Below are 10,968 nucleotides of genomic sequence, written 5' to 3' on the forward strand. Positions count from 1 at the left end.
CGTGCCGACGGCAAACCTTGTCAGGACCGGGACGGTAAAACAACGCAACATTCATGAAACAGTACGGCGAAATAACAATATTACTCTGCTGTGAGATAGCATTCGCACAGAAATCATCATAGGAGTGACACCCTGTATCGCCACTTGTAACTCCATTTCCTTTTGGCATGCAGTCTTACTCGTACACCAGTGTAGCGATTCGTGAAGGAGTTTGAACGATTCGCCGACGCAGCTTGAACTGCAATTTGCTGATCTTACACAACACTCGTCTTCTCCTTTTATCGCAGCATACATAACACGTATGTAGAACAATGATCACGTGACATGCAGGTGTTCCATTCACAGCCCCGCTGCTCACGCTGGCGACTACGGTGGCGCGTAAAAAGAGTACACGAAGCAAACGTTTGGCTTGGTTCATTCGAAACAATAACTATCCAGAATCACTACACCTGAGCCCGATTATGTCGGTTATTATCTCATTTTAACATTCGGAGATAGCGTGCGTTCTCTTGTCATATGAGGACCAGCTCACGATTCGACCGATTCCGCCTCCTTCACAATGCCATGGCACATGCGCCCTTCACCCTAGCGGTAAAGTCGTGAAACACTGGTTGATCTCGGAGGATTTCCTTGTGGCAATATCGGTTAGCCCTGGCCCCGCCAAAACCCTACCAAAATGGCAGTGGCCGCCCAGGCAAATTTAAAGGCGGATTGACACAATATGCATGCACGTGAGATGTCCATATTGATATAACTCGGGGGTCTCAAACATGTGGGCCGAAGGCTCGCCCATACCCATCTTCATTCTACTTTTTTGTTTTGCTTTTTTATAAGCATGTTTATAATCCACGTGGACATGGATAGTCTCAAGGTTATTTTCTTTTTTAAGGGAATATAGTTACCATGTGCTTGAAGATAACCATGAAACAAAAGCTTTGTATTTAAGCATCCGCGTGGATATTTTCAGCTATCTTGGAAGTCGGTACCGATATGTTTTTTGAATCCTAATGTGAAGTCCCGTTTATGAAATGGCTCATATATGATACGCGGGAAATGTCGTGATTCATATGGCAACGTTATCAGATGTTTTGTTGACATATTATTCTAACACGTATAAACGAGAACACAAGAAAGGCACATGAAAAAACCCAAACACACCACGCTTCTGATGATTGGCCTGCTTTTGAATGCTCAACGATATCCTTTTTTAAGGTAGCATACCGACTAGGTCGGGCTACAGAACTAATCGGATGTCCTTGGCAGCGTTGTTCCAGCTTGGTAAATCCACGTTCATCTCTTTCCAGGAACATTTCAAAACCATTTTAAGATGCGAAGTGAAATCGATGCTTTTCGCAATCCTATACACTTCTGCCCGCGTGTTCAACCCTATCGGCAAGCCTGTTCACCAACGGCAGTAGAGCGACCGACCGCGGCTTTGGCTTTGGCTTATTTAACGTGATAAACACGTCACGAGACGGTGCAGTCGTCCACGCCGTGTTCCTTCAGCTTGGATGCTTTCTTGCTCGTCCTGCGAATGAGCGAGCGGCTCCTGGGCTTGGCTTTGGCTATGGCTTGCTCCTCGGGAACGGCAGACGAAGGCGACGCCTGTGACGAGAACCGTAAAAGATGGCAGCGTTAGGAACAGGAGGGTTAATATTGCTTACCGTCTTCACAAGGATGAAAAATAACAACTCGGTTCTGTGTGATGATATATGCTTTTTCCTGTCAAACAACTTCAGCGTGCACGATCAGACGACGACGACGATGACAAGCGCACGTTTGAAAGAGCGAATGAAACGTTTATTATGTGTTCGGTGAGGAGATCGGTACGTGGGACACTTGGTTCGATATACCATTGGCGTGGGCAGCTGTCCTTGAACGTTTAGAGAAATAAGGAACATCTGTGGTCATCGGTTGTTTACTGTTTGAACTAAACTGACAATCTCCAGCCTAATTAAAGCTAAATTTAGCTGTGAAGGACTAGACCTTAAATGTATGTTGTTGGCCTGACCTCTTTCTGAGGCCCATGCTATGGTTGGCTTGTCAGGTAAACTAATAACAAACTTAACTCTTTAACATGAACCATGCCGTCCTCATAAAATCGCAATAGTTAACATATGGTCTATTACCTTTATCTTTAGCCCTTGATGCTGCACTGGGCTCTGTGATGTGCTTACTGTAAATAAAGTACTCTTACTCCTACGATTACTAATAATACCGGGGTTTTACATTACAAACGGACGATATTATTATTCGGCTCACCGTATACCGTTGGTCTCAAGAAATTGCGGCCATCTGGTGTTCCGTGCACTGACATCGCACAATACAATGGTTTACAGCATGTCACCGCTTTCTAAAATGTCACCGCCGCACTTTAGTATGAACCTGCGACATTGGAATCCGCACGATGACCGCGATACACCGACGCTGTGCTTTTGCGTCATGTACATGGCTGATATAAGTGAAGCGCCCACCTGTAGAGAGGACGAGAAAGAAGCTAGTCCCCTAGCGCGTGGACCCGAGACGCGGGCGCTGCATCTTCGCTGCAGGCCGCCTATAGCCGTGACCGCCGCGCCGGCGTGCGTCAGTTGGTGAGGCGGGGCTTCGGAAGCCGAGTGGTGCGGTATGCGAGCTAGGTGCAGGTATCCCCGGAAGAGTTCCCGGATGTTGGTGTTCTCTTTGGCCGAACACTCGACAAACTTTGCACGCAGCCGAGGCAGGTCGCAGAACAGCCACTCGGCGACGTCTTCCTTGCTCACTTGGCGCCGGTCGGCGGGCAGATCAATCTTGTTGCCAGCCACAATGATGGGGACCTCCTGGGAATATGAATGCAGAAAATGTGGGGGTGATTTAGTGGTTAGATCTCTGTTCGTGTTACTTTAAATTACCTCTAATTACCTGACTGAAAGCAAACAGATAATGAAACCAAGGAACGTATGAGGGCGTTAATTGCACTGTTTTACAGCGAAAGCTGTTATGAGATCAAAACACGGGTCACGCGTGGCGCCGTTGTTGTCCGCCGCCACCGGTGTCCGTAACCAGTATCGCAAAAGTACGAAAATAACTCATTAAATAAAAGAAAACACCGAGCACACATTGAGATCCAAACGCGTGTACCGCTGCGTGCCAGCCCAGTATTCTACCACTGAGCCATGCCGGCGCTTGGAGATCACTTGTAAACTGGCTGTAGGCGGGCTTGATGTCGGGGAAAGAATCGCTTCAATATGAGTAACTTCATCTGGCCCCCTAACTTTCCATTTTTCCTCGCCCGCTGGCCTTCTCTGAAAGTCTATTGGTTACCTTTAAGGGCCAGCGGTTATCCAGCCTATGCGCGCTACGTGCACGGCCCATGTCCATTTCTTCTTGATTTCAACTATGATATTCCTAGCCTTGGTTTTTTCTCTGACCCACTCTGCTCTCTTCTTGTCTCTTAAGGTTACCCATCATTTTCTTTCCATCCCCACTCAATTCGTCGTGCTGAATTTAAGCTGAACACTCTTTGTAAGCCTCCAGGTTTCTGTGGTGTAGCGAGTAGATGTATTTCGCAATTACTATCAGTGCTTCGCCTTTCTGGCTATAATGGTCTTTCTAATTGTTGTTTGTTCATTGCTTTTGCATCTCACTCCTTGGCCAGATCAACGAGGCTATACTCGCCCCACCGTGGTGGTCTAGTGGCTAAGGTACTCGGCTGCTGACCCGCAGGTCGCGGGATCAAATCCCGGCTGCGGCGGCTGCATTTTCGATGGAGTCATAAATGCTGTAGGCCCATGTGCTCAGACTTGGGTGCACGTTAAAGAACCCCAGGTGGTCTAAATTTCCGGAGCCCTTCGCTACGGCGTCTCTCGTAATCATATGGTAGTTGCGGGACGTTAAACCCCACATATCAATCAAATCAACGAGCATATACGCTGAGCTGGCTGTTCGAATGAGCTGAACTGAATCCGTCCAGTAACGACATCATCCTAGCTTCTGTGGCACTGCACAGATTTAGCGAAATAGATTGGCACCTGATGAGACGGCGCGGTGTCACCGACATCAAGGCAACCAGGCGACACTCGGTAAACTGGAGCTGTCTTGTTGACCGAGCGTCTCGCCGAAGGATCTCATTATGCGCCGGCTTCACGCGGCACCACCGGCGGTGCGAGACCGAAGAATAATCCGGGGCTTTGGGAGCCATCGGTCGTTCTATACCGAGATTGGATCAGAGCTGCCTCTCGTACGCTGCTTTTCGCTTCCTCGAAAACGAGCTGCTCTCCACATAAAGATGAAGTCCACGCGTGCGTTGCACGGTTGGCTAAAAGTGATGCGAGATTTGAAGTCACGCCAAAAGTTTGCCCCGAGTCAGGTGTTGGGCATCAATGATCGGCCCGGCCTTCAAGATTGATAGTAGGAAAAAAAAAAGGCTAAGCCACCCAGACTGCCTGCTTAGAAACCGTAATCTTGAATTTTTAAATCTGGGAACTTACCCTTCTAAGCCTCTTGGGGTATTCCTTGGTCGTGCGTATATTTAGTTTGAAGCTCACGTCTTCCAGCTCCGCCACTTCTTAATTATTTTGTGAAGTCTTCCCTATGTATTGATAATGCCCTGTGTGAATTTGCATTTTGTTGGGTGTTTTTTTTTTTTTAATCTCTGTTCTTTCTCTCCTCTACAAGTTTGTGGGTGTGGTGCCTTTTTTGAGAGACAATCACCAGCCTGCTTTCTTAACAGCGCAGCTTTTTAAGCCACCCGAGATCTATCCAGCCCAAACGAAAATACTCGGGTGGATGTGGGTCACAGTAATTGACTGATATCACCAGATTATCTCGCACGCGTGCGTTTCCGACAGCGGTACTTCCGTAATCTTGGTTGGAGTGCTGCTGGTGGGGCTGCTTGCTGCGTGCTCCAAGTATATTCGTGTTGGACAGAAATCATCGGCGCATGAGAACGCGGTAAAAAGATGTGTGCTGACCTCAAACGAGTGTTGTTTCACTTCATGTCACACAGCATATCTTAGTGTTAAGAAAAAAAAGGAAAACAAAAACAGTCGACACTGCTTACATCAGGCCAGGCCGTCTAGCTTATGTTGATGCGCTTGCAACGCTTCGATGAATTCTTATTAGTTATGAAAAGCGACGAAGCAAGTTCGCGTTGTCATATGAGAACAAACTCTTTCAGTAAACGTCAGCAGGCGAGCGACACAAGTTACAGTATGCGGAAAATGACATCCTAGAACTGCGTAGAGCACTCCGCGACAAAGACAATGGGAAAGAAAACATGATGAGTGGCCGCATGCCGTTTGCAAAAGATTAACGTCCCGAAAATTGTAAGAACGGCAAAAATTTGCGCTACACAAGAAATATATCAGCCAGTGACAGGTTTTGCTGAGACACACTACGCGGTGCATGAGCAACACAGTCCACTGCGGCAACCGGCGGTGGCCTCAGCTAGCGCCGGCTGGGCGCCGATATCGTCGCTAGGTCTATGGCTTCGAAACAACAGGGCGCGTTATGTTAAAGGAGCCCTGAAACACTTATTCAAGAAACCATGGAACGAATTCGCTGGAAAAGCTTATCGCCTCGCGAATTCAAAGTCGCAAAATTTTGAAGAATCCGTCCGGTACGAGTGGAGTTACAAAGGTTTGTCGCATGCTGCAATTGCATCATCTCTTCTCTCGTCCCGACAAAAGCGCTGGAAGCTAAGCAGGGAGGGGTGGCAGGGCCACAGAAAAACGTCACGCGCGCCTCGTTACCTTGAGCACTTTTTTCTTTCATTTTCTTCAAATGCGCGGCTTTTTTCAGTGTTATCGCACGTGCACGCGTGGACAAGTAGAGGACCTCCCACGGTGGTCTCTGTAACGAGCGAGTGCACCATGCTCAAATAAGCCAATGGTTGATAGATGGGCTTGCTACGTGTGATTTTTTGGGCATATTCCGTGATTTCTCGAGAAAATAGAAAGTAATTTTTAGCGGACTTTGGTATTTCATAGTGAATTCCAGACCGCGTGCTGCACTCTAATGTTGGGCTCACGTGTTGTCGGGAGCCTCTACTACCGATGGGTAGCGTTTTCCGACCATGCTCAAAAAGTGTTGCAGGGCCTTTTTGAGAGCCATCTACACCCATATAAAGCTTGGATATGCTACCACTGTTTGCACTTTACCTTCATAATAATACCACATATTTAAAGGAATGGGGGAATCTCGTCGTGTGCGACTGTAGCAGGACGCATCAACGCGCTGTCTTCCGTGGTCTCACGTTTAGTGAGGCTGTCGCTGATTGTTCAGAAAGAACTACGCAGCTTTTTTTTTTTTTTGAACAACGAGCGACGCAGCTGGTGGAAGTGGTGGAAGTGCACTGCTGCTAAACGAGCTCAACGCCGCCAGTATCCAGAGGTGCACGTCAGTAAAGTAAAACGTATTTGCGTACGCTAATTACAAAATCCAAGCCCTTAATACTGCTCTCCGAGTTCTCATTGGGCATCGTAGCCATCGTTGAACTTTCTTGTTCGTGTGCAGGCTTTGTAGCGGACAGAGGGACTGACGTGCGCTCGGTAACGGTTTATTGGTGGAACGCCTCTTCTTCCTTATTCCCTTCTAGCGGTTCTGACCCAGCATGCGTCGCACGCGCACTGCGCCACATCGTCTTATTCAGTTTTTATCAGGCTTTATATTTAAATCTCTAGCTCACTCTACAGTAGCATAGTTTATGAGTAGCACAAAGTTTTCCAACCTGATAATCTGGCTTGTGCTCCCTAACTTCCTGGAAGCACTGCTTGACGAGCTCGAACGATGCCATTGAGTCGACGCTGTAGACGAGCAGGAAGGCATGGCCATTGGCGATCGACAGCCGGCGCATCGCCGGAAACTGGTGGTCACCCGCGGTGTCCAGGATGTCCACCTGCGCATGCGCATCAGTCGTTCCTTGTCACGTGACACGTACGACATTCGTTGCTGTTACGCGGTAAGGTAGAGTTTCAGAAACAGAAGTGACTACTCTTATGCCAGCATTTCTATATCAGTTCTCCTCTCACCAGTTACGTAGCTCATATATTAAAAATTCAGGATCTCTCTTTCGCATTCATTTCAGACGCCTATAAGCTGGAATCAATCTTCTTCTTATCAATATATGCATTGATCCTGTCCCGCCCTGTTTAGAAAGGTGTCCGTTGGTTCCCGCATAGATTTACTAAATTGGCCCCACCGCTGTGGTGTAGTGGCTAAAGTACTCGGCTCCTGACCAGTAGGTCGCGGTATCAAATCCCGGCTGCGGCGGCTGCATTTCCGATGGAGGCGAGAATGTTGTAGGCCCTTGTGCTCGAATTTGGGTGCACGTTAAAGAACCTCAGGTGGTCAAAGCATCCGGAGCCCTCCACCACGGCGTCTCTCATAATGATATGGTGGTTTTGGGACGTTGAATGCCACAAATCATTTTCTAAATTGAACTAGAGGGGACTCTGACGCTGCAATCGTTCAGCAAGCATGAAAGTTATGGGTAGTACATGGATTTGTCTAGTCTTTGTGTACTTGCGGGTTTCAAATCGCACTTGTGGCTTTGTCTGTGGCTGTGTTTCGGTTTCGTTTCGTATAAGAGAACAAACCGTTCTGAACTTCGTGACCGGTTTTATATTGGTAAGACTAAAAAAAAATCAATGTGGTGATGCGTAGCTGATAAAAAACTGCTGATTGTCGTTTCATCACAAAATAACTTCAAGCTAAGCAAAGCGAAGCCAGCAGTAACGCAGTGTACGAAGACTAGATTAATACGTGTCCTACCCATCATTCCCATGCTCGATGAAGCGCCATACGCTGCGGCTCCCATAGACACTAGCGCCAGAGTTCCCTTTAGTGTACTTGTAGGAAACTCTATGGGTTCAAGTGCTGCCTCAGTGATCAGACCATTTATGACGAAGCAGCATCGCGAGCAGGGCTAGTTTGTGGGCGTACATTGGAATAACTAACAACACAGCAATGTTAAAATACGCGGAGAAAGAGGATGGCGACACGTCACTGCGTACATTTCTTCTTTATGCGCCCATTTTAACCTTTTTGCACTCTTAGATAGGTTGACCAAGTAATGGTGTCAAACGTTGACGCTATCATGATGTCAGAAATTTGGGCCATCTATGAGGCCGTCCCCGGACATTGATTCCTTGCAGTACTCGTGCTGACGCCACTGATGGTCAAGTTAAGCATTTTACGCGGCATGAATCAAAATCAGAATTTACTATTAAAAATTGGGTACAATAACAGGCGTATAGTATAGAGGAGGAGTTCCCATAGCCAAGAGACTGTATCGGGACTTCCCGTACAAAAGCAATGTGTTAATAAACACTTAATAGCAACAGTGGTGAAAGGTATCAATAAAACGAAAAATATAGTACAAACATGCACAAATGAGAGTAAAAAATAGTGTAATCCTAACATATCAAATGAAAGCAAAAGGTATAAGAAAAGAAGAAAAAGCGATACTGCAGTTGAATATTTTTTCATATAAAAAACACTGAACAAGAGCACACATTAAACGAAACAAAAAATAACTCTCATGGTTAGTCCACCTGGATCATATACATTTTCAGATGTTTATTTAAATGGATGAACTGAGCCGGTAGGTTTTATATGAAGTGAAAGAGTGTTTCATATTGAGATGGAAGTGAATCTTACAGTTTGTTCACCATAATTAGCATGAATATTGGATAAAATAAAGTTGTTCTTTAATGCGAATTGGGTATTATTATAAATCATAAAATTGTAGGATATAAATATTGTCAAGTGAAGTTCGTTATTATTAAGTCTGTAGAAAGAAGTGCCTAGGTTGCATTAAGTGATTGCAGTAAGGGTAAGTTTGTAAATCTTCTGTAGTAGAAGTTTATCATTTAAAAGATGTGATCTGGATGTAAATATTCTAATAGCATGCCTTGGAAAACCTGGAGTGACGAAATGTGAGTATTATAAGTATTTTTTAACATATTAGACCATGAGTAACCTGAGAATGAATAAAGTAGTGATTAAGAGACAGCAATGTGATCCGTAAAAAGTAAGGGTGTGTTTTAATCAAGACTCATATATCATATGCTATTCTTTTGTGTCAACAATATGCCTCTGATATTTTAAGTTATTATCTAGAAGGATGCCAAGGAAGCAAGAGCTTAAGCTAGGAGAGCTGAGGTGGGCGCCAAAAGTGAAATTTGGTACTGAGGTTACATTCCGCTGGTGTGAAGTGAAAACGACAAACTTGGTTTTGAAAGCACTTATAGACAACATAAATAAATAGGTGCTTTGACCTTAATAATTCCATGTGTGTGATTCAAACAGATATATATGGCAAATATTTCGAAAAAAAATGTCGACTCTAATTCCAGACTACACAATGCAGAATCACTAGAATGGCCCAAGGGGCGCTTGATTTGAAAAGGAAGAAACCGGCGTTCACAAACACGTTCAACACGTTCACAAAAGCTTTAACGTTAGCTCTTACCTAAATGAAAGAAGAAACTTGGCATCCAGCTCACGGTAACACAAAGTCACAAGAGAATAAACTCACAAAAAAAAAGCTTACCAAGAAATTCATCGTGCACCATGGAATAGAACGAAGTTTTCGTAAAATAGAAAACTTTTTAGTCAGGCACATGCGTTTCCGCAGCAACTACCTATGTGCTGCTTTGCGTTTTTTTCTGGCGTTGCAGTGCACGCACACTTGATCCCCTGATGCGAGCGAACGAGCTTGTTGGCAGGTAATTGATTGATAGTTGGCGTTTAACGTCCCAAAACCGCCATTGTTGGCAGGTAAAAGAAGGTGCGTATGCGCAGTGCTTGCTCTTGAGCTACGTAAGAAGCCACAAGAAGATGCAGTGGCACATTTTCGTTGTGTCACGATTTCAGCTGCAAAGTTTTTGGCGTATGTTGCAAGTGCACTATCTGACTAATGAAACAACCTTGCTTCCTCAAACTTTGTTGTTAGTCTTCTTTTTCTCTAGCGCACGCCTTTAGCGAGCCATAAGGGGCAATAAATTTGCGCACTTATAACGGCACGTAAAAGGTCATCAATTCAAAAAATAAGCTTCGCGACACGTAAGGCAAATGCATGATGTTGCCACCGCCTTCGATTGTGACGTCATATTTTATTTTTTGTCTGCTGTTAGTCGTCCACTCCATACGAAGATGGTAACGGTGGCACAGAGCGACCAACTACTGAATACATGGGCTTCTGTGGAACTTACACTACCAGTTTGCATATACCATGGCAGCAGTTTTGCGGCTCACGTCCCAGGCATAGTACTCTTTAGGAGGCTTTGGCTCAGGAGTTCTCCCAACAAAGACTCTCATCTTTAATGGCCCAAGCTCTGTCTTTTTCAACGTCACCATACCACGTGGAAATATGAGAATAACTTCGGAATAGAAGATTGAATGCCCCGGTACCTTGAGCGTCATGGACTCGAGGTCGTACTCCTTGCAGAAGAGGTCCTCCACGGTGGGCTTGTAGCGGTCGGAGTACGTGTTGAACAAGAAGCGCTTGACGATGGAGCTCTTGCCGACGCCTCCGCCACCCAGCGTCACCAGACGGATGCGGTACTCGCTCTCTTCGGTCATCGCCGTCCGCACCACGTCGGAACGCCAACACTGACCAGCCGGAGTCGACGTCCTCGCCTAACCTGCGGGTAGAGATGTTGTTTGAAACAGTGGAACAGTTTAAGCAGGCCGTAATATATCCATCGCGAGCGAAAAACTCCGTGAAGAGGTGACGTGACTTCGCGTTACCTAGCAGACATACCTGCGAGGGCGCGTAGCTTCGCACTCTATCCGATCCAAACACGACTCTGCTCCAAGATGTGCCCTACTGCGCACGCACTGGGAAATTATTGTGGCGCAACTGCTCTCGACTTTCCTTGCCACCAGTACACTGCTCACGCTCATTTCACCTTGACTCCGCCATAAATTGCACAATAATGCGCATGTGCATGCTGCTCATGCCAGGACTAAAATGTGACAGAGGAG

General features: G+C 46.1%; 1 protein-coding gene across 1 annotated transcript; it reads right to left on the reverse strand.

Moving 5' to 3' along the window:
* Positions 1 to 1,076: 1,076 nt before the first annotated feature.
* LOC119179442 (GTP-binding protein Di-Ras2) lies at positions 1,077 to 10,608 on the reverse strand. Its single transcript, XM_037430509.2, has 4 exons — positions 10,393 to 10,608; positions 6,707 to 6,874; positions 2,475 to 2,816; positions 1,077 to 1,605 (listed from the first exon to the last, which is right to left on the reverse strand). The coding sequence occupies exons 1-4, from the start codon at positions 10,561 to 10,563 to the stop codon at positions 1,468 to 1,470; spliced, it is 819 nt and encodes a 272-aa protein (XP_037286406.1). The 5' UTR covers positions 10,564 to 10,608; the 3' UTR covers positions 1,077 to 1,467.
* Between the last annotated feature and the right edge of the window lie 360 nt (positions 10,609 to 10,968).

The sequence above is a fragment of the Rhipicephalus microplus genome, chromosome 7 (genome assembly GCF_043290135.1).
Source record: "Rhipicephalus microplus isolate Deutch F79 chromosome 7, USDA_Rmic, whole genome shotgun sequence".
NCBI lineage: Eukaryota > Metazoa > Arthropoda > Arachnida > Ixodida > Ixodidae > Rhipicephalus > Rhipicephalus microplus.